Source organism: Haliaeetus albicilla, chromosome 1, assembly GCF_947461875.1.
Source record: "Haliaeetus albicilla chromosome 1, bHalAlb1.1, whole genome shotgun sequence".
NCBI classification, from domain to species: domain Eukaryota; kingdom Metazoa; phylum Chordata; class Aves; order Accipitriformes; family Accipitridae; genus Haliaeetus; species Haliaeetus albicilla.
The window spans coordinates 11,449,252-11,473,056 of record NC_091483.1 but is presented as its reverse complement, the minus strand read 5'-3'; the positions used below and the strand labels follow the sequence as shown (position 1 = coordinate 11,473,056).

The 23,805-nt window shown below is 48.2% G+C and overlaps 1 protein-coding gene across 8 annotated transcripts in view; it reads right to left on the bottom strand.

Moving 5' to 3' along the window:
• PCDH10 (protocadherin 10) overlaps nt 1–11,517 on the bottom strand; it is a 36,562-nt gene extending 25,045 nt beyond the window's left edge. For all 8 annotated transcript variants that reach the window (XM_069779163.1, XM_069779181.1, XM_069779198.1 and 5 more), the window contains exons 1-3: nt 8,856–11,517; nt 7,114–7,172; nt 6,432–6,538 (exon numbers count right to left, since the gene is read on the bottom strand). In XM_069779163.1, the coding sequence (XP_069635264.1) occupies nt 6,432–6,538; nt 7,114–7,172; nt 8,856–11,477 (2,788 nt within the window). In that variant the 5' untranslated portion in view covers nt 11,478–11,517. The remainder of the gene's footprint in view (nt 1–6,431; nt 6,539–7,113; nt 7,173–8,855) is intronic.
• Between the last annotated feature and the right edge of the window lie 12,288 nt (nt 11,518–23,805).

The following is a 23,805-nucleotide window of genomic DNA, read 5'->3' as shown; positions in this document are numbered from 1 at the left end:
CATATTCATTCAACATTTCCTGAAAGACAGCAGGAGAAAGAAAAACTGATGGATAAATATTAAATTATATTCTTTAGTCAGTGGGGAGGGAGATATTATGATAATATTGGTTTTAAGATATATTTTCAAAGATAGACCCTTTTTTTCCCTTCATGGATTTTTATTTCCCCTGGAAAATTACCCTCCATTTTACTATTTTGTTTTCACATCAACTACTAAACTGCAAAATGTCTCTATCCAAATATTGTTTTTTTAGTTCCCTTTTGAATACTGCTTGTCTACTGCAGTGCACTGAATAGTATTATATAACAGCTTATTATAAAAGAGATGTTATAGACACTATAAATCAGGATTTTGAATAAACAAAGTAATGAATGTAGGGGGTATAAAAATGTAAGCTTGTATGACAAACTTTCCCCCCCGTAAAGATGAGAACTTGTAAAAGAAAAAAATAATAATTTTATATACATATACATCTGAATTTTAATATACACTGCTGGAATGTAAATGCTTGTTTAGGATGGGAACAAAATGTTCAAAGAGGTCTGGGTTGGGTATTGTTCCTACTTGAATCAGTCACAACATTCCCTAAGAGTTTAATGGGTACAGAACCAAGCCCTTGGTTTCAGTATTTTGACAGAAAATAAATTCAAATTTGCAGTCTGATTTTGAAATTCCTGGGCACCTATGTATATTTACACTGACTATGATATGAATGCTGGCTATTCTTCTTCCACCTTTTTCCTGTGAGTCATGGTATAGAATTCTCTGTTTCTAATTAAAAAACATTAAAAATGGGATGGAGCGGGGAGGGGGGGAGGAGGGAGGCTATTTGCTGTTTTCCAGGAAGGAAGGATATATCATGGCAAACGAAGTAAGACATTCACCACAGAATTCCTTCATACACCAAGAATCATGTTCTTGATTTATAACAAAAAGAAACGCTCAGCAGTATAACACTTCGATCTCACCTCCCTCATAAATCTGGTTATATATATGGTCCTTCAGAACTAAACTATCCATCATAATTGCAAATCCACATTAAAGAAAAATGCTTTATATTTTTCTTTTAGTTATCGTATTAGACCTTGCATGCAGGTAAACTGAGATTTTAAAGGTGACTCCGAATTATGAATTTCAACTGTCCTTTGTGGATACAAATAGATAGTATAGTGCACTGAAAGTGCTGAAAAATGACAAGCATTGCAGTATTCCAAATACAGCATACATATAAAAGCTCATGGCAAAGGCCACTAGTTCATTCCTATTTGTTCAAGTCTTATTACTAGATAGGCCAGTGGGCAACATGAGCTCTCACACAACCTTAACTTTGCAGATTTTGAAGGAAAACAAGCCTGTGCCCTCCCTCAAAGGAAACCAAAAACTAGGAAAGAAGTTAAATATCAAGTTTGATATCTGCATCTGCATTTCCTGAACTCTGGTGCTTTGAATCAGATACTTGGTAGTGTTGCATTTCTGAAGCATATTCCCAATTTGCTTCCTTTTCATATTTCAAAAGGAGAAAGCCAAAATTTCTATGTGCATGAATTCTAATTGGTTTGAAAGGCAGTTTAGATCAAAGCAAAAATTAGGCCTAAAACCATTTTTAAAGAATGTATTCTTTCTTAATTTAATTAAGGGAGAAGAGCCATACACCAAGCCTTTAGAGCAATGAGTGAACATGTTCATATGTATTACTGACTAAATGATGTAATAAAAAGCAAAAATACAAATTAAATGTTGACAAAGTATTTTTGTGATATTGTTATTGGAGGGTTTTTTTCACCAACACGTGTAATTTTTTCATAACTTTAGCTTTTACTTGGAATTAAATGGCATTTTCCATTTTTTCAGTGGTAGTTTTTCTTAAAAAAGCCAGTTAGATACAAGATAGGCATGACGTAGGGAACCAGGCCTCCTTTTCAGAGCTCCGTTACCAGAACAACTATCCTTCTGGTTAGATTATCCTTGAGCAAGTTACTCATTTCCCTATGATTCATGTTTTGTGTCGGTAAATAAGAATGATGATGTTAACCTCTTTTGTAGAAGACTACTGAAGAATTGGCCTTTATGAAACAGAGTTATTATCATTCTTTCTTGCTAAGTAATTGGTGCGCTGCCTTGGATAAAACCGACTTCATCTGCATGAGAACATGAATAAAGACTCAAACATCTTCAATATTCAGCTCTTCCAAATCTCAACTTCAAAGCCCTATCTGGACCATTGAGATGTGAACATTATTAAGCATGCAGCCCAAGGAAAGAAGAGCAAAAAAGAAAAAGAAACTGCCCTCAGCTTGAGTCAAAGCACTTTTCTAAGCCATTTTCATGTTCACTCTCACTTTATCCGAGATAGACTCTTAGCCCAAGTGATCTTCAAAACAGGATTTAGCTGTCACTCTGCATAGGCTCAGAAGGAATACTGGTTTTCTCTGTCCCTTTATCACTAAAATTCTTCCTCTGACTTCTCAGTTTTTTCTCCTCATGAACACTGAAATATCATAGCTCTTCTGCAATAATGCATACTAACCCTCTCAGGGTTTACCTAATCTGTACTGAAAAGGTGTGAGGCAATGGTTCACCCTGTGCCTTTGTATTAGACCCCTATCAATTCCTTTCATAAAGTCCACTAGTGGAAGTCTAATTTTAGATCTCAGCCGGTCACCAATGCATACTGTCCAGCACTGCACAGAGCAGATTATCAAAAAAAGCTGATGCATTTTATAGTATATACATGACAGTGCATTTACTTAGCTTCACATCTTGGACATTCCTTCCTGAAGTGCATCTGAGAGATCATGCCCATTCAGTGAAAAAGGTGTAACAAAGGTAATATTGTGAAGAACTCTGTGTGTTCAGCTTGAGAAAGCTGAGTAGCTAGTGAGCAACCATATCAAGTAAGTTGATGGCATGAGTCCAAATCTTACAGGACAGGTGTCTAATCATACAATTTAAACATACACACACGCAGAGTATTAATTGGCACCCAAGTCGGCAATTTCACAAGGGAGGCCAAGAATTTAATCAACCATGGGAAATAAACTAACCTCATGCTTAGAAATTACTCCTACAGAACATGATTGAAATACAGTGTGTTAATAATAGGTAGTAGTGTTGCATTAGTTGCATTTGTTCTACAACAAATAGTAGCTTTTGTCTCAACAATTTTCAGACAAAGAAGAGCACAAGTAATTAGAACACGCATTGGGGTTTGAGAAACCCCTCCCCTGTTTGCCAAAACCTTCTTGCGCTTCTTCACCATTGGAAAGTCATTTTCCAAAAAGTCCAGATTCCTATCCCAGTCAATGAAATGACTACTCAGTCCATGAAAATTAGGCTCTTGAGTATCCCACTACTTGCCATTCCCTGCTAAATGCAGGTGACAGTACTTCCATACTTCATGGATGTTAAGGTAGGTAAGAATGTGGATTATTAAGAGGCATTCAGGTGGTATTTTAATGGGAACAGTATGAATCCCTTACATACATTCTGACACATTTGAAACCACGATTAAATCACTATTAAGAAAATACATTTTGTGAGGTGAACTAGAATCTTATTTCAAAACATAATAAAACATTTTATGATATATAGAACAGCTTAGTTCAGAATTTTCACTAAATAATTGTGCAGGATAAATCTATGACACAGTGACAGATTTTCATCCTGCATGTTTTCCTTCCCAGTTAATAATTGACCGTGACTTTTGACAGTCAGCTTGGCTAGCAATGGACTACTACAGCATAGCTACTTGTGTGCCACAGGACTGCGCACTGGTGACAGTAACGGAAGTCACGCACAGAACAGTAAAAAGATGTTTTGCGAGCACAACATGCTGCTGACTAAAACTGTTAGGGAGTGAGTTTTAGTTGACAATGTGAATTATCTCCTAAATATTTTTGGATGCAAATAAAACGCTTTTGAAAACAAATATGATGCTGCATAGTATCAGGTAAGATCTTGAAAATAAACCAGCCCAAACTTTCTGCCATGTTATCAACTGGTGTGTTCTCCTTCAATAATTTAGAAAGAATTGATTACAGAGCACCAGAACAACTGAAAAACTGAGAAGGCATTCCCTCAGGTATTTCCTCTAGCCATTCAAGATCAAACAAGATTTATGCTCCTTTTTTTTTTTCCCATAAAATTCATCACCAAAAGCTAATAGCAAGAGTGAAGTTTTTATATCAAAATATCTTGTCATCGCTGAGGTCAAGGGGCACGTTCTTTGCATCACGACAGCAGGATTCAGCCCAAAACTTACAGGAAAACTATATTATCCGTATGTAGATTAAAGCAGTTCCTACAGAGACTTGTATTGAAATATCTATTTGGAACTAGCATTTAAAAAATTGTGCATGCAAATTGTTCTCAAATCACAGCACCAATATATTAAATTGGAAGCTCTGTGTATTTGAGGTTTCAGTGCAAACTGTTAATTGTGAGTAGACCAAACCTAACTGTCAGCTTTCATTACTTTATATGTAATCACCATTGAAGACACAGAAGTTCATAAACCACATCAGATTCTTAAATGATTTGAAATTATTTTGAAAGTATAGAATAAAATTTTTCCCGCTAGTTTGATAAAATAGAAATGTTGAAAATGAAGAATTTACCCAGCTAAGGACTAATGCCAAGTTTGACAGTAGTTCCAGTGTTCATATCTGCGATAGACTACTTTTAAAATGGAGAGAAAGAATAAAGAGCAGAGGCACAACAATAACAGCGCTGAATGCATCTAAAAGAAAATAGCTTTCAGTTGATGTGCAACTATATGATTATATTCCCACCATCAGTCAAATCCAGCCCCTTCTGCAGATGTTTATTCTTTTCTCTCCTGTTTGGTTATTATGGTTCATTATGTTGAGGGACTAAGCTGATTGAAATGTTCATTGAGATGACTGCTGCAGTAAAATGCGTAAAAGAAAAAAAAAATGGAATGCAGGGAGGGCAGGAGGAGATGGAGCTTTTTATAACTCAGTAGCACTGATCGCTTCATCAGAAACAGTGCGAAAGAAAGGGTGGGGGGAGGCTAAATACATGTCTTTTTAAAACAACAATAAATCATACGCCATATATAGGCCAAAAATGAAAGAGGCTCTGTGTTCAGATGTAAACTTCTGGCAAGACCTGGTTTGTTGTCAGGTTCCCAGACACAAAATAGACACTCTGTTCACTTAGCATGAAGCCCTGCAAGAAGCAGGGAGCTCCGGAGACTCTTGGCTCTTCTCGAATCTCATTAGGTCTGCATATTAATGACTTGCAGCAATATAAAGGGGCCCTGTAGCAGCCTCCTCTTCCCCTGGTGCCTGGGTTTCCCATCGTTAAGGGCACAGTGACTATAGCAGCAAGAAAATAGAGGACGTTAACAGAGCACGCGGGTGAGGCAGCAGTGCTATGACAGTACTGAGTCCCTTGCCCTGGTATCTTCTAAGACGGGGGTCAGGGCAAAAAAAAATGGATGACTGGAGAGACTCTGGCAGTATTTTGTGTGACACACTTGTAGCAAATCCTTATACATGATAGAGCGCAGAGGAAACAAGGGGAAAGAAATCACTGCATTGAATCAGGACATACCAGACCTTTGGAGACTGTGGTAGGGAAGAAAGCACGAGCATTTGTGGCTAAAATGCAGTGCGAGGGTGAGAATGAATTCTAATGCACAGGCTCTAAACAAATGTCCCTTTCAGAAGAAAACTGACAGTATGAGAGCAAAGACAGCAAGCCGTACACATGGGAATAACACTGCAATGTATGTATTTTCTAGGTGATTCAAATCATAGCCTTTTAAAGCACTTCTTTCCTTTGTCAGGACTGAAAGAAATGTACTTAAGAATACCTTAGCCTTATTAACATGGAGATCACTTATACTATATGGTGCCTTAATTTGAATTAAAGAACAATCCTCAAAAAATGCTAAGGTATTACACATTCAGAGCACCCAATGTGTGTCCACTGATCCCCAGCAAAAATCCTCACAGGCTGGCTGTCATTCAATCACTGGGTTCATTCTTTCCCTTGGGAACTCCCCCTGCACTTCACACTGCCATGCCAGCTGAAGTGCCTACTAAACAAAATTGCCTAATGCTTTGAAATTCTGCAAATCTGCCACTGAAAAAAATGCACTATAAAATGTACCAACAACTTTGTGCTAATGTGCAGGAAGTTTTGCTACAGCAAATGATGCCTAGTAACATATCAACCCCCCTCAACCAAATGAATAAAATAAACTTTGCCCCGTGACTGGAAGGGGTTCAAAATTGTCTCCTTGCCCAGGTAACTGTGGTAGCAAACTGACTTAAACTTAGCCTCCCATGCAACATGCTCACATTGTTTATGCCACTCTTGTATTATATTCCTATAAGTAACTGTTATTTCTAGTCTCCCTACTTAAAGAGCTACAATTTCCATTCTCTTATCAGACTTACCAGAGGATTGACCTCGATTAGTGGCATCATGATCACTGTCTCCTTGCTCACTGTCTCCATGACCACTGTCCTTAGAGCTTACTATGTCTGCTTCCTGGAATGCAGAACTAGACACAGAAACATCTTTACATTAGAATAAACATGAAAGAGGAACTCATAAAACATTCTTCTGCCATCACATGGCCAAACGCGGTGCTGCATTCACCCACTCCTGCCTGCTGCACTGCTTCTGCAGAGGTGCTCTGTCCCCCATAAACAAAACTGGCATTTTCAGACCTTGGCAGTCTAGCTGAAATGGACAGTAAGCATTATTACTCCATTTGGTTTTCATGTAATTGGTATAAATAATTTGGTAGCATTTACTTAAGCTGGATAGCTAAATTTTGACTCAGAGAGACCAACGTTTTCTGGAAGACCCTACAGAAGCATTCATAAGTATTTAAAGCACGTTTTAGACCAATACAAAATGAGATTTTGTTCTCTTTTCAGTTGGTTTTGAAACCAGTTCAGAAAAGCTGTGATTCAAACTCATTTAGTCGACAGTGTTTTATTTAATACACCTACATACATTCAATTTTCCATTGCTTTACTACTGTTGTACATCTGCAGTAAACCCATTTCTGCACCCCATTCAGACTTGCTAAAGCATTCATTAGGAAAAACAAGGCTAAGGAGCTCATACCTGTTTACTCGCCGGGGTCTGTCAACTAGGTAACTGAGCTCAGCACGCTGATGTTTTGTCTAGGAGAAAGAAAATATTGGGAAATATTTTAACTCTTGGTATTTTTGTAACCAGCATCAGAAAACATACCAGAGCAGCTCACCATATTCACTATAAATGGTAATGTTTAGCTGCAAGCAGGCCTACACAATCTGTTTCTAGGATGTAAGGGAAAAAAAAACCCCAGCTCTTATTCGCACAGATGGGAAGGCATGAGGGATTTTTTCCTGAGTTTTTTGGGATGAGATTCTGACACGTTTTCTCACAGTGCACACTGTCAAGCATCACAAGGACTCCCACAAAAATTAACAGAACTATTTCTAGAGTTGTGTACTACTTAGTCTGAGAAAAAACTTACTGTAATTTAGTTTTCAGCCTGTTTTTAATTCCAGTGTATAAAAATAGGGGGAAACAGTACAGTTACTGCACCCTAAGGAAGAAAATACTTGGAGATACCCTCAAGTCCTTAAAGAGGCAACAGAAGACAGAGTTCTATAGATATTTTGAGGAAAGGTTGATCTCACAAGCCAGTATCAGAAATTCTACCGCAAAACTTAACGCTTTAGAAAATATCATTCAAACCACCTTTGCCAGACTGGACAGTATTCAGGTTTCAGTATTCAAGTTAAGAGAGAACGTGTTGTTTTCATTAGTGCACAGGCAGTGAGGTGCTGAGAGCATGTATGAGCTAACCCAGTAGGAAATGATTAACAGGGGAGTATTAGAGCATGGCATACGCTTTGATAGACATTCTCTACACACTAGATAACACAATATAGGCGACATGTTTAACAGGAGGGGACGTTAAGTGTCTGCATATAATTTCATGGAAACTCCTTCTCGGTGCTTTCCTTTGCGAACTCAGCTTTGGGTTATAAAGAGCTGTTCAGACAGAATAAAGAAAAGTCAATTAATAAACCCTAATTCGCCAATTAATTAAAGTTCCTGCTAACTGTAGAGATCGCCACCCTCCCAGAGGGGGAGGGGGGTGTCCCCCAAAGCCTTACTTGCACATGCAAAGGTTTCGGGAAGACAAAAAAAGGGCCCCGTTTTAAAACGTTGCTTCAGAAAACCCTGTGATGACGCCTCACGTCATTTCATTCCTGTCAGCTGCAGCGACTCTGCGAAAAGCAGCCCCCCCCCCCCCCCAGGCCATTCCCTCAGCACCTCCCCACCCCCCCACCCCCCCCCAACCTCCTCAGGCGATGGGCCGGCAGCTAACGGCTGAGGAGGATCTCTGCGCCCCGATGCTGCCCGGCCGGGGCCAGCTTCGTTCGCAGGCACCGGGAGGGGGGGAAGCGAGGGACACACACACACGACCCACGCTCGGCTGCAAGTTTCCGAGCCCGGGTGAGGGGGAGCCCGCGGCTGAGGCGGGAGGGCGGGCCGCCCCGCACTCGCTCACCTCTCCCTCACCTGAAGCCTCCCCCAAGTGTTAGAGGGCAAGGAGTGGGGGAGATGGCGGCGGACGAATGAATTAAAGGGGGAAAATGAGGGGCGATGGGGAAAGCGAAGTGCCTTCCCCGCCGGGAGAGGAGGGGCGGGAGCTCCGTGAGGCGACGGGAAAGCCAAAGCGGGGCAGCGGCGGGACGCGGCCGCCCAACGGCCGGGCGCGCGGCGCTCGGGGCGGTGTGTGTGGATGTGTGTGGGCGCTGCGGGCGGGCGCTGCGGGTGCTGCGGGCGGGCGGGCGGGCCGGCCTTACCTCGCTGGACAAAATGCTGCCGTTGGAGATGATGTCGGGCTGCTGGTCGGCGTAGCCGGTGACGATGGCCCCGCAGGGGTTGTGCTCGGCGTCGGTGCTGCGGGAGGGGCTGCAGGGCTTGAGGAACATCAGGTCGGTCTTGGCGGACTCCGGGGTGAGGCAGACCTGGTAGCAGTAGTTCTGGTTGTGGTGGTGGGAGCCGAAGGTGCCCGACTCCTCCACCGGCACCTGCGCCGGGTTGCTGGGCACGTTGGAGCTCTGCACCAGCATGATGTCCGACTTGCTGAGCTTCTTCTTGCGGGCCCGCGCCTGGCGGCTGCAGCAGGGGCAGCAGCAGCAGCAGCCCAGGCAGCAGTCGCTGGCCAGGCAGGTGTAGATGTTGAGCTTCTTCTCCTTCTGGCAGCGCACGGCCAGGACGATCATGGCCAGCAGGAAGATGAAGGAGACGGAGCCCAGGGCGATGATGAGGATGAGGGTGAGGTCGAGCGAGGTGTCCCCCCCGGAGCGGCTGGGGCGATGCTCGCCGGAGCCGCCGGAGCCGCCGGAGCCGCCGCCGCCGCCCCCCGCGCCCGCCCCCGCGCCCAGGCCGCCGCCGCCGCCGCCGCCGGGACGCTCGGCCGCGCCGTCCACCAGCACCACCTGGATGGCGGCGGTGGAGGAGAGCGGCGGCTGCCCGTGGTCGCGCACCTCGATGACCAGCTCGTAGGGGCGCTGGGGGTCGCGCTTGGCCGGCACCCGGCGCGCCGTCCGCAGCTCGCCGGTGCGCCAGTCCATGCGGAAGAGGCTGGCCTCGTTGCCCCGCACGATGCTGTAGGTGAGGCGGGCGTTCTCGCCGTCGTCGGCGTCCACCGCCGCCACCCGGCTCACCAGGTAGCCCGGCTCGGCGCCGCGGGGCAGCGCCTCCCGCGCCGGGGTGCCGTTGCGGCCGGGCAGGGGGCTGACGATGGCGGGGGCGTTGTCGTTCTGGTCCACCACGACGATGTTGACGGTGGCGTTGCCGGCCAGCGGCTGCGGCTCCTCGCCGGCGTCGCGGGCCTCCACCTGGAAGCTGAACTCCTTGAGCTGCTCGTAGTCGAAGGAGCGGAGGGCGTAGAGGAAGCCGTTCTCGGAGTTGATGGAGACGTAGGTGAAGACGGACATGCCCTGGATCTGGCTCTCCAGGATGGAGTAGGCGAGCTGGGCGTTGGCGCCCTGGTCCCGGTCGGTGGCGCTGACGGCGTAGATGTAGGCGCCGGGCACGTTGTTCTCGCTCACGTAGACCTGGTAGACGGGCTGGCTGAAGCGCGGCGCGTTGTCGTTCACGTCGCTCACCCGCACCTGGATGGACTTGCTGGTGCTGAGCGGCGGCTCGCCGCGGTCCCGGGCCACCACGGTGAGGGTGTAGGCGTCGCCGCCCGGCTGCTCGCGGTCCAGCGGCCCCTCGGTGACGATGGTGTAGTAGTTCTTGAAGGAGCTCTTGAGGCGGAAGGGCGCGTCGCCCTGCAGCAGCTCGCACTGCACCTGCCCGTTCTCCTCCGAGTCGCGGTCCGAGACGCTGAAGAGGGCCACCACGGTGCCCGGCGCCGCCGCCTCGCTCACCGCCTCCTTGACGGTGGAGAAGCTGATCTCGGGCGCGTTGTCGTTGGCGTCCAGCACCCGCACCAGCACCTTGCAGTGCGCCGGCACGGCGTTGGGCCCCAGGTCCTTGGCTTGCACGTACACCTGGTACACGCTGCTCTCCTCGTAGTCCAGCTCGCCGCTCACCTCCAGCCGCCCGGTGCGCGGCGCGATGCCGAAGAGCTCCCGGGCGCGGGCCGAGATGTGGCTGCTGAAGGAGTAGATCACCTCGCCGTTCTGGCCCTCGTCGGGGTCGGTGGCGTTGAGCTGCAGCACCAGGGTGCCCGGCGGCGAGTTCTCCGGCAGCGACACGGTGTAGACGGGCTGCTCGAAGGCGGGCACGTTGTCGTTGGAGTCCAGCACCCTGATGGTGAGCAGGGCGGTGCCGGTGCGCTGCTGGGGCTGCCCGCCGTCCACCGCGGTCAGCACGTAGCGGTGCACCGCTTGCTGCTCCCGGTCCAGGGGCTTGTCCAGCACCAGCTCGGCGAAGCGGTTGCCGTCCCCCTGCGTCTGCACGTCGAGGGAGAAGTAGCTGTTGGGGGTGATCTCGTAGGTGCGCAGCGAGTTGGTGCCCACGTCGGGGTCGAAGGCGCTCTCCAGGGGGAAGCGGGTGCCCGGCGTGGCGCTCTCCGAGATCTCCACGGTGAGGTCGGGCTCCGGGAAGGAGGGCGGGTTGTCGTTGATGTCCAGCACCTCGATCTCCACCCGGAACAGCTCCAGGGGGTTCTCCAGGAAGACCTCCAGGTGCAGCAGGCAGGAGGGGCTCTGCTTGCAGATCTGCTCCCGGTCGATCTTCTCGTTCACGTAGAGCACCCCGGTTTCCAGGTTGAGCTCCAGGTAAGGGCTGCGGGAGTTGGGCGCCGTCTGGAAGCGGCGAGCCGAAAGTTTTGTAATGTCCAAGCCCAGGTCCTCGGCGATATTCCCCACGAACGTGCCATGCTCCTGCTCTTCCTGCACCGTGTAATGGAGCTGGCAAAGGGCCCCCTCCACCATCCAGAGCAAGGCAAAGAGGAATAGCACAATCATCTCCAAATGGGGAAAGAGATCCCCCCCTCCCCACCACCACCTCTTCCTCCTCTTCCAAAAGCCACCACCACCACCACCTCCTCCTCCTCCGAAAATACACAGTACAGTGTGTGTGTGCCTGTGCGTGTATCTATGTGTGTGTGTGTGTGTGTGTGCGCGCGCGCGCCTGTGTGTGTCCGCGCCTGCGAGCGTGTGGAGAGAGAGGGATCGGGGGAGGAGGAGGAAGGAAAAGGAGGGGGGGGGAGGTTGATTTGGGGGGGGGGGGGGTGCTAGATATTATTTCTTCTGATTCATGTTAGGATTCTTTTCTCCCCCATCTCCCTCCTTTTTGTTACGAGTATTATTGTTTCACACGCTGCCCAAATGAAGAAGACAGGCGTCCCCACTTCATCTGTGATCTTCGAAATAAATGGCCAACTAATAATAGCTATTAGCTGGATGTAGCTAGAGATACAGAGTAGCCCGCTTTTATTTATTCCGAGAGTCTTGGCACTGCACCGCGGCAGCAGCAGTGGCGGCGGAGGCAGCAGCAGCAGCAGCAGCAAATCCCAAGGAGGAAATTTTTATATTTCAAGATTGTCCTCGGTTTGTCTTCCTGGTGGGAGCTGGAGGGGTAGATGCTGCTGGAAAAGCCGGTGGACATGCCCTCTTTAGATGCAAGGAAAAGGCAGAAAACCGCGAAATTAAAAAAAAAAAAAAAAAATTATAACCCGCAAAAAGATTTCATCTCAAAAAAGGCAGAGAACAGCTTTGCTACCCAAAACTTTCATTCCCTGATTTCTCTGGGATTTCCTCTTTTTTATTTAAAGGTTTTAGATTTTTCTCTCTTCTATTAATAGTCTTTCATTTTCTTCTTTTATTGCTATTATTATGTTCATCATCATCACTCTGCTTTTTATGGATGTGCTGATCAGTTTTTTTCCTCTCTTGCTGCTTTCGCGTCTAGTCCCTGCCTCTCTCTCTCTCTCTCTCTTTTTCTCTCTGTCTCTGCTTGCTGCTGCTGCTGCCGCCGCCGCCGCTCGCCTCCCGTCCCGGCTCCGGCTCCGGTCCCAGCCCCGGCCCCGGCTCCTCAGATCTCTGCCGGCAGTTTCTGAGCCGGCAGCGCTCGGCTTTTCTGTTTTTGCGCAGCGCTCGGCTCCTGCCAACCAATCAGCCGGCAGCAACGCCCCCGGGGGCGGCACCCCATTGGCCGCGGCGCACGTCAAGTAGTCTGCGTCAGAGATGGGGGAGCGGGCAGGCAAGGCAGGCAGGCAGGCAGGCAGGCAGGCAGGCAGGCAGGCAGGCAGAGCGAGGCTAACCCTGCAGCTCCCGAGGCGCTGCCTAACTCCCTGCCTGCCTAACTCCCTGCCTGCCTAACTCCCTGCCTGCCTAACTAACTCCGCCAGCGGCTGTTCCGCCGTCGCTGTGGAGGGAGATCACCGCTCGTCATCAGCGCGCACACACCGGTAATCGTAAACAACCCTCTCCTTAGAGAGGGAGTTTCCACCAGCTACTGACTTTCCTACCCTAGGCCGGGCGCAGGAACGTTTTTAGAAAAAGCATAAACAAGGGGAAACTTGAGATTAGTATTCCCCTCCCCACGGGCTGCCTTAGCTAATTAGTTTGTTTGGCGGTGGAGAAAGCGCAACTTTCCATCGTCCGCATATACAGTGTTTCCAGCTCCAGCCAATTCAAAGTATCACGAGCCTGGGCCAGTTTTCCCCGTTTACACTTCGGAATTTCCACTAACGGAACAGGGGACTGTCGGGTACGAGGCAGAGGGAAGAGGGGGGGAGCACGTTTTCTGTCACCGACTACCGGGGGGTGGCGGAGGGGCATCGCTGGGGTGGGGGGGACAGGCAGAGGCTCACAGCCACCCGTTTGTTTATTTTCAAGCGAAACGCTCCGGTACCGGGCGTCGGTGCTCGCCGTCCCCGCGCTTCCCACCCCGCCGCTGCCGGATAACGGCGGGGGAGGCTCAGAGGCTGCACCGAGGGCTCGCAGCCGCCGCCGGGACTCGGGGCTTGCGACCCCTCGCAGGGCAGGTTGGAGGAACCCGCGCCGGGGATCCTTCTGCCTCCCGCAGCAACGGGGCATTTTCCTTCCCTTTTCCCTCAGACAGGGAGACGGCAGCTCCGTGCTACAGCAAGTCGATTCTACCAATAGTGTCTATAGCACGTCAAGTGCTCCACTAACACGGGTTTGATCGATGCCTTTGGCTGTGAGGCTACGCCGGCACTTGAGGAGGGGGCTTTGGGCACCGAGGGGTGAATTTCGAGTCGGGGGTTCGCAGGGCTAAGCCCTGGTTGCCTGAGCGTCCCGGGCTACCCGAGGGCTTTCTACAGCTGAAGACCCACGCACGTAACTTTACAAAATGAAGAAAGTAAGAGTAAAGAGGATGAAGTATTTGCAGTTCTTGCTTTTTTCCCCCAAGATGTTATTTTATTGTTTCTAAACAGCAACACAAAGCAGGAACGAGCAGCTTCTGCTCTGACCCCGTCCGTAAAGCAGCGGCTCCCTTCCATACATTTCAGTCCGCCGTATGCCCAGATGCGTCTCGCCCTGCGGAAACGCAGGACTTCACATTTCCAAACTTGAGCCTGTACCAAAACCACCTTCGCCCCTGACCTCCCCCCCCCTCCCCGGGGACGAACGCGGGTCCCGGAGGCACCGGCCGCGGTGAGCCGAGGTGGGGGGGGGGGCACAGCCGAGCTCACGCCGCCGCGGCCAAGCCGATCTCGGCGTCACGCCGGGGGCCGCTGCCGGGGGCGGCAGGTCCTCAAGGGGCCCCCGCGAAGCGGGTTACGGCGCACTCGGCCGCGGCCGCCGCCGGCGGGTCGATGCTCGCCGCCCCCCCCCCCCCCCCCCCCCCCCGGGAGCTCCCGCGGGGCACAGCCGCGCTGCCCCGCGCCGCCGGCGGTGACGCCTCCGGGCGGCGGACTCGGCGTCCGGCGTGGCGGCGGCGGCGGCCGCTCCGCGCCCGGGGCTGCCGGTCCGCCGCCCTCTCCCCGCCGCCCCGATCCGCGCAGGCGGCGGCGCCCCCCCCGGGAGCCCGCGGCGGCGGCGGCGGCGGCCCCCGCCCCGCCCCCCCGCCAGCGGCCGCAATCGCGGGCGGCGGGCGCCCCCCAGCGGCGGCAGCGGCGCACTGCGCCCCGGCGGCGGCCCCGCCTCCGCTCGGCGGGGGAGAGCGGGGCCGTCGTCCCCGCGGTCGCAGCCCCGGGCTCCCCGCCCCGAGCCCCCCCTTCGCCCGCCTCTCCTCACACGCCCCCCCCCCCCATCCACACACACACACACACACATACACCCCTTTCGCCGCCCCGCCGGCCGCAGGTCTCCCGTTACCGCGCTCGCCTCCGCAAGCGACTGTGGCGGCTTAGAAGTCCGGTCGAGCAGCGCTCGCCGCGGGAGGGGGGGCGAGGCGGGAAAGCAGCTGCCGTGTGTATGTGTGTGTGCGTGTGGGGAGGGGGAGCCGGCGGGCAGGGAAATGCCCGTGTGTCGTGTCCGTCCCCCCCCCCCCCCAAACAGCGTCTTGTCCTCCCCGCCCGCCTCTCCGCGCTTCCAGCAGCTCTTAAGTAGAGCCGGCGGGTCGATTTCGGCGGGTGTTTTCCAATAAAACGGATTTCGTCAGAAAAATCCCTGGCTGCCGCCGGCTGCGGATGGGGATCGGGGAGGGCTCGGGCTGCCTTTCCCCCCGCGTGCAGGAGGGCGACCGTTCCTCGCGCCGCCGCCAACTTCAAACGCAGAGTTTGCCCCCGCAAGGGGCCGGTGCGTGCGTCCACCCGCCGTTAGAGTAAACGGCCGCTTCCCGCGATTTTAACGTGACCCGAAGCAGCCCGTCTCTAAACCCTCCCCGCCGCCGGAGCCCCGGGAACGGCGACACCTTTGAGGGAAGCGGGCAGCCCGGGGGCGCGACAGGCGAAACCCGGCGGGGGGGGACGGGGGACGGGACACCTCGGAGGCGGAGGGGCCGCCGCCCGCCCTCCCTCCTTCCCTCCCGGGGCCGTGACCGTGACCGAACTCGCCCCCGGGGGCCGGAGGTAAGGGGGGGAGGCGGGGTCCGCGAAGGCGGTGTCGGGGCGCGCCCCCCACCCACCCACTCACTCACTCACTCAGCCCTTTAGTATAGGCGGCCTGATGTGGGGGGAGGGGGCAATAACCACGCAAGAATATACATACATCTCTATCTATATTTATATACGTGTACCGGCGCGGGGGGGGGGGGGCGGCAGCGGCCGCAAGCCCGGGGCGGCCCGGCGGGGGCCGCAGGTCGGCGGTGCGATCCTTCCTTCCCCCCCACCCCGCCCCCGCATTTCCAAGCGCACCCGGGTCTCCATTTTGTGAGAGGCGGCCGGAGGCAGCGGTGGGCTCCTCCGCGGGCTCCGCGTTGTGTTAAAGCCCGAGCAGTGAATTAAAAGCGCCGATGATCTGAGGCAGCCCTCTAATGCGAAATGACAAATTGCACTTAGGCAATACATGAACGAGAAAATGATTTATGGATTTTCGCGACGGTCTGAGCAAATGAAGGCGACATGAATTATACACCCTAATGTGCAGTATATCATTTTCTAATAACGCTGTTTTAGTTCTAATGCCGTACGCTGCTCTCTTCGATAGGGGGTATTGATTAAATAAAAAGTCCGAGGACGGTCTTTAAACTGGACGCATACCTTCTGCAGGCACCAGCTGAGGTTTACATATTTACCTCTTGCTAAAGCAGAGGGCTATCACCGGATCCCTGACACCGTGGCGTTTAGTTTTTCCATCTGTCATCATTTAATTTGGCAGTTACTTCGCCAAATGAAGACTAATCTTTCGTATCGCTGCATTTCGCTCCATGCTGCAATTTAGAAATGTAAATAGATGACATCAGGTTTGTAAATCTACCGCGCTGACAGGGATAGCACCTGGGTAAGTCAAACCTTTCCTCTCTGCCAAAATCCTCACGTGCCTCTTTGGCACCCCAAGTACAAAGGGGCATTTTCTAGCAAGGGGAACATACGATAAATAATACTCCTGCTCAGCCAGAACTTCCCTAGCATCTCCACTTACCAAATCTCACAGATTATTTTAAAGGTAAAAACCCTTTACATTTAACTCACACACACCAGGAGAGTGAATCAACACAAAAAATGGAGTGCGTGTGCCTAAGGGGAGGAAGAGCTCTCAGAAGGGAGGGGGCTTAGCCCCAGATACAGCCTGCGTGAGTGCCCTGAGGCCAGGGCTTCCCCTCTCCCGCAGCCAAGTTCTTTTGCCCTTCATCACAGAGTAGCGATGAAGTCATACTGACATAAACTATGAACATTCCTGATTATTTCAATGGTTCCTGGTCTAAAATACCACTCGACATTAAGAAGGACAAACAAGTCCTGGCCTTTCATGAAATAGTGTAAAACAGATATGGGGAAGATGGAGGTAAAGCGTTAATGCATTCATTTAGGGGGGTTAAGTCAGTGATTATCAGGGAAGAGGTGAAAAAATGCTTCGTTTCTCATTACCCAAGTAATTTCCATTGTTCAGACACAAAAGGAGTCACACAAGTAAGGAAATGCCCAAATGCTGTGTTTTGGATTAAACTATCACCTTCCTAACCTGGACGATCACAGCTCTGGATGTAGAAGGCTAATCCCCATTGTTTAGTTGAGTCACCAAAATGATCTTCTGGTTCTATTTTAGGTTTCAGCCTTAGTTTTAGGCTGAGGAACTTTGTGGCCTCTTTACTGTCTAGATGTTAAAAACACATTGAGAATTGGACTTCCCCCTCCCCACCCCCCAGTCTCCTAGATTGTCATTACTTGGTTTAATTTTAATTATCTAGGTTTAAAAAAAAAAACAACAAAACCCACCCAGGTTCTCCTTCGAGACAATTAATAACAGCTCTTAGTGCAGGAAAGATTACTGGAATCAATGATGTGATTAGGATTGTAAATAAGAAGTAAAAGATGTCACCATTAGAAAAAGCCTGCTTCGCTAACAGGAAGATGTGTATGTTTTACTGATAGGGCCGTAGGATGAAAATCCTGCTTCAAACAGAGGTCGATACAGAACAATTTCAGAAATTAACTAAGAGGCCTGATTAAGGTTATTGGTGTCAGAGGGAAAGGTTCACTGCCACCACTCCCTCAATGGATTTCTCTCTTAATTGCCAATGAGGAGACAAAACAGGAAGGCTAGACCATTTGGCTAATCAATAAAAAAAGCCTGCCTTCATGTTTGCCTGAGGAGCGCTCCTTGGGTCAGATCGATGTAGCAGCCACCAAAGTTCTTGCAGAGGTCACCAGTGATCAAGACAATTTCTGATGGCTTTTAAACAACACTGGAGCCAAGCATCTGCCACGAGGTTGCAAATGTAAGCAGAACTGGAGATACGATGTTAATCATAATTCTCATGCTTATGGGAGGACTCCTGGTGATAAAAACAACTTGTCGTATTTATGACCTTAGACAGCTGTTTTAATAAATGAAGATAAAGTATTACTTCATTACGTGCTCTGTACTGCACTAGTGATCAGATATGATGGAGCCCTTCAGAAGGTGCTGTGAGTGTTTCTGAGTAAGAATTGCAGTGGCTGCACCACAGTCCAGAGCAGAATTACAGTGTACGCATCCTATAGGAGTTTCTGACAGCCAGCTTCTGTCTCCTTTTCCTTACCCCCAAGCATTCATACAGATTCCAGGGAGACCACTCAAGCTGCAAGAGGCTGTTCAGTGTGAAACAGTAGATTGATGCAGTCCATTGCTATTATCCCACCTTCTTCAGCTTTCCAAATCTATCAAAATGTTTATTGAAAAAAAAAATCCCAGCCTGTTTTAATTCCTTGTGTTTTTAGTCGATTCAAGTCTGCATTGAAATAAATATAAGAAAATTCTATTTTTTTCACAGTTAAGCTCTCAACATTTTCTAGCAACCAGGCCTTTTTACAATGTCCAGATCAGACCCGCCAAGGTCTCAGTCACTTCAAAACAGTCATTTCTGCATGCATGGCTTTACGCTAGCCAACATGTTGGGCCTGATTCCTGCAGGCTTGCCTCATGTCCCATTATTTTTAATCTATTAGTTAGATGCAAATCTGACAATCTTGAACTCAATGCTCATTGTAGAGCTGCAGATACATTATAAACCAATGAAAATGACTTTGCACAAGGTGATCAGTCAAAAATACATATTCCTTTTAATTGATCTCTTTACTTGCAGACGAGAGAGGACATCTGTATCTAACTTACCTCACAGAAGGTATTTCCTGACAAAATACTTTCCTGGCAAAATAAGGCAAATTACTTATCATCTGACTAGAATTTTCAGAAAGATAGTTTACTCCATAGATAGAAACCTGATATTGCATCAGCTGGGAAGCAAAATACCACATTTATCAAGGCAGGCATCATCAAGCCACTATTTTCTGTATAAATTTCTTTTTTTTTGTGATATGGCTCAATCAGCTGCACCCATTTCTTTGAACTTCATCGAAATACAGTTGACCTGTATCCGAATTTAACAAATGCTGCTAAGCTTGAATGATTACTAGAGCAAATGAGGACAAAACTGCAGTGGAAGACTCCAGTTGCTTGCGACTCTGTTAAGCTTCTTATTATACACTCAAAGCCATAGGTAGATGTAGTTACTCATGATAAAGAAAATTGCTCTGTTGATTTTCTTTTCAACAGCAAGTTCAAGCCTTGAACTAAAGCATAGCTTATTTTGAGGTTCAGCTTGAAAGCAGTAGTTAAAAATATAAAACTTTTATTCTTAGCCTTATCATACTGTATGTGTAGTGTTTGGCAGAATAAATACAAAACCCCTAGATTGTTTGCCTAGAAGAATTTGCATTCTTGGGCCTCAGTATTCCATGTATATATAATCTCCATCATAATTCTATCATCTGAGTCATCACACCAACTACACAGCAGATAACAATAGCACCGACTAGGAAGGGAAAAGAGAAAGATGGGAAAAACGACGTTATAATTATGTAGTCACTTAGGAAAAGAGCACACATCTGTATTTTTATACCTATTCTAGGCAGAGCTACTTCCACTACCGATAGTGAAGACTGCAATTTTCTATTTGAGTCTTCACATGATAAGACCCTGTACTTGGGTGCTCGCTTTTTCTCCTCAGATTGCATCTGGCCAGTGTCAGCTTTTCCATAGTGTTACCCACTTCAATCTGAGTATTGAGGAAGTTCCAGTTGGAAAGCAGTTTAGTCATTTATAAGGCAGTAATCAAGGAAAACACGTTATTTTGTCCATGCTAAAAAATTTGCAACAATCAATTCAGAAATCTTACCACCTCCACATTTTGGAAGACTGACTTTAGCAGATGGAGGTCTCAAGAGTGCTTTTTGCCATTCTCAGGAAGATACACCAAAGTGATAAGTCCTTGAAAAGCCTCAGCTTACACACTCTTAGAAATTTATAAGCTGGTGCTTGAAAAATCTGTACTAGACATCTCCTCTCACAACTCCTGCTTAGTGGCTGGACTGCATGACAGAAACTGTGCAAGTTCATATGTTCCACACAATCGCTGTGGAGGATGAACACCATTTTTCTTTTAATAATTATTTCCAGGGTTCTGCAGGCTCCTCTATAGAGCTAGATATAGATTTGAAGCATGCGTACACTTACCATCCATACACTTACTACTCCCACTGGTGGTGGGGAAGCAGGAGAAAGTAGAAGAAAAGCATACATGTAGAACAACACATAGAATAGCAGAAAAAGGAGGTCACAAGTACTGAAGTTACTATAAAAATGTAAGTGCAGCAAAACAAATGGTAAGGGAGAAAAATTAAAAAAGCATTTAGACTTAAAAGCAACCAGACCGTAACCACAAAGCTAAATATCCTACCAAACTTTTCAGCAGCTTCCTAAGTTCCTGCAGCCTAACAACAATAAAAAGGCTGTTAGAGTTCCCTCTCCCCTTTTGTCAGCAGGCTTTACATATGCATGTGGAAAAGCTCACAACTGCTAGGTGTTACTTAATTAGGTGAAGTAGGAGTAGTCTGTGCTATATAGATCTCAGTGGTCCCCACTCTATTCATTATGCAAGTTGGGGCCTGGTGTTGGTACAATTACAGTTTTTCAATTAAGAAATCAAACCAAAAGATTGTCTCTCTCAACAGAAGTCCGTGCTAAACTCGGGATCCCTGGGGGCTGTGCTGGCCTGGCAGCCCCTGCCTCACGCAGCTGCAAGGTTGCTCTGATCAGCAGGATCTTGCAGCTATGGGGGACAGGGATGATAGGCCTCGCTCAGCAAAACTTTGGAAAAATTATTAACAAAGTATACAAGTGCATAATCAGACTTAAGAAATGTTTGATTTCAAAGTTACTTAATGATGGTGCTTCTACTGAGCCTGTACGTTGTGGTGATCTGTTACTAAAAGATCCCTCTCGGCAGCCCATCAGTCCTGCAATTTGTTCGTTGGAACGAGGGACTCAAATGGTACCAGATTTTTATTCTGGGACAAGATCTTTTCCAAGCAAGCTTTTGTTGTCTGATCAGCGTGCACAATGAGCAGTGCTGCTGATGTTGAATCAGAGCTGGACTTCAGCTTCTGTTACAGTATACAATGCATGAGGAAGGAAAAGAAAGATCTTGTAGTCAAATATGTTGAATACCATACGCTATTGTGTGTTAACATACGTAACATATGCCCCCGTTCCTTGGTTTTAACAAGAGCTGTACCAGTATTGCTGAATGTATTTTGACATGAATGGATGAATACTTGCGAAGCACTTGGGTATGAGGAGAAGAGCTCCGGAGGTGATTACAATTTTATAGGAAGTGGAGGGTTGGCGCAGTATGCACTAAAGAAGTCTGCAGCCACATGTGACTGTCTCCTAACATGCCCACAACAAGCTGCTGAATCACACCTGCTTCCTTTAATACTGGTGTTTTCTCATTTTGCAGGCTTTACTATGCAAATCTTTTTGAAGTAATGCATGCATATACAATCATATACCTATGCTTATATGTAATTACATGAACCTTGATGTTGAGCTTGGAAAGAAATGACAGTACTGCAAGATGTGCGGGGGATCGGGGCGGGGGGGAGAGGGGAATGCAGCTGCGATCGAGTCCAGCAGGAGCAACGGCCGATACAAAACCGATCCTGCCTCTAGCGAGAGGCAACGTCTTTCAATTCAACACACTTCCAAGCTCTCGGGAGAGGCTGATCAACTCCGCCACTCAAGACAGCAAAAACGTAACCCCCATGACTGGCAGGGTCACCCTGCCGTGGCAGAGCTCAGCACAGCAGCTGGCTGGCCTCGGTGGCTGCTCTTCCAAGCCGCCAAGTACCCGTGCAGGGCACGGCTGCCACGGGGAGGGAGAGCATCCTTTCCCCAGCAGCAGCCTTCCTGCACCCCTGCTGCGCTCGGCGCTCCTGGAGAGCTGCGAGCTGCAGCAGCTGCTGCTTCGGAAGGCTGGTCCGGCAAATCCTGCAGCTGTGGGAGGCAGCAGCTGGGTTGCAAAAAAGCAGTGTAATGCCCATGCAGAAAGAGGAGCTATGCTTGTCAGAAATAAAAGTAGCGATGCAGTGTACTGTTGCGTCGTAATCTGCACTGCTGCGCCGTCACAAGAGGAGTGTCTGTCTCTAGAAGGCAGGGAGCTGACTTGAAGAAGTAATCACTTTAGTGGAGGAAAATATAACACAGGTGCTGTGATAAAACTCTGCGTGAGCAAAGCATGAAAGTGAAGAGATTTGCAGGAGAAGGAGGGAAAAGGAAGACAAGACAGGAAGGACTCAAGTTGTGGGAAGTGTAAAATGGCAGAATGAGTCACATAAATGTGATTTAGGGTAGAGTGGGAAGATGATAGAAATCTTGTAGGAAGGCTTGGATTTTCTTAGCTTTGAAAAGCATTCGAGAGTTTGCTGGCTTTCAGTGATTCTCATAGATTGCCCGGTAATTGGGGGAAACTTGGTGAAAGGGGGTTGTTGCTTCCTGTAAAAGGCAGCGTCAAGAGCAGAGTGGGAATATTTTGGAACAACTTATCGCTGTTACTGGTTATGGCCTACTATTGGCTTTAATTAGGAAAGCCTCTTCGGGAAGAATGTGTTAGAAAGTTGTCTGCCGCTCTCCCATGCTGCTGTAATGTTGGGCAATGGGGATCTGGGGTGCACCTCTGTACCCCAGTTTCCACCACTCTCTAGTTTCTAAGAATCTGGAGGTGACCAGGAAACTAGTTTGTAACATTCAATTTGCTGGAAAGAAAGGATATATGCTTTTGACCTTTTACCATATTTTGCTCAGCACAGAAAGGAACAAAGGCACAGTTAGGAAGGAAGAAATAGCATTTACGGCATTACCAAAGTGCCAATAAATAGCTTCAGAAATGCAGTTCTTATTGCAAGCAAAGATAGAAAAGCCAAATAATAGTTGTATACATTGATTTTGCAATGTACCTATAGGCTTATAGGGCAGTATTGAAGAATATTAACTGAAAATCCTTGACCAGAATTCAGAAAATTATAGCATCATCAGAAGTCCTTTATCTACAGAACCGTATTTATAAAACTGTAAATTTTAATGCCCCTTTTTAGAATTTTCAGTAGGTAATAAATAACCACCTTGTGTTGTGGTCTCTGTGGGAAGAGGCAGGATAATACCTGATTGGTATTCTAATCTGAGAAATCACAAAAAAATGGGGCTAGAAAAAAGTATATGTATCTAACCATATTTTTTTCCTGCCAAAATGAGCTTTCCAGGTGATAATTTGGTCTGAAAATTTCTAGAGGTGATTGCTGTAATAAAACAGTTTCCAGAGCTTATGTGCTTTTAGGGAATGGCAAAAATTGCCGTTTGATACAAGTACAAAAGTTAGAAGACCGGATTGTGCTTTGCTAGTGGTGGTGATTTGGAAGAACTGCTTTACTTTTCCATGCCTCAGTCTTTATATATGTATAATGGGCATAATATTGTTTCTCCCCTATGAAAAAACTGAATTTGGTCCATCAGTAAGAAGGTCCTATATAGGAATTGGATTTCAGTACTCTGTATGAGTCTAATCCGAGAAGGGTTTTCTGTAAGCCTGTCTACTGAAATGAGACAGAAGTAGAAATGTCTCCTTTGGGCATCCTAACAGCAGAAGTTTGGGAACTTTTTGTAGGAGCTTGGTGTGGTTTGGCAGCATGAAAAATGCAGTGTTAGAGCTTCCAGTGCTGCATCAAAAATGCTGTGGCCATCGCCAAAATACAGCCTGATATAAACAGGTTTGGCTTATTCAAATGTCTTCAGAATATATAGATAAGTTAATTTTGTAGTGGCAAGGTTTGCTGCTTTTCCCCTGTATGCTGGATCATAGGTAACATCTGTCTTGACTTGGAAGAAGTCAGTAGATGTTCCATATTGC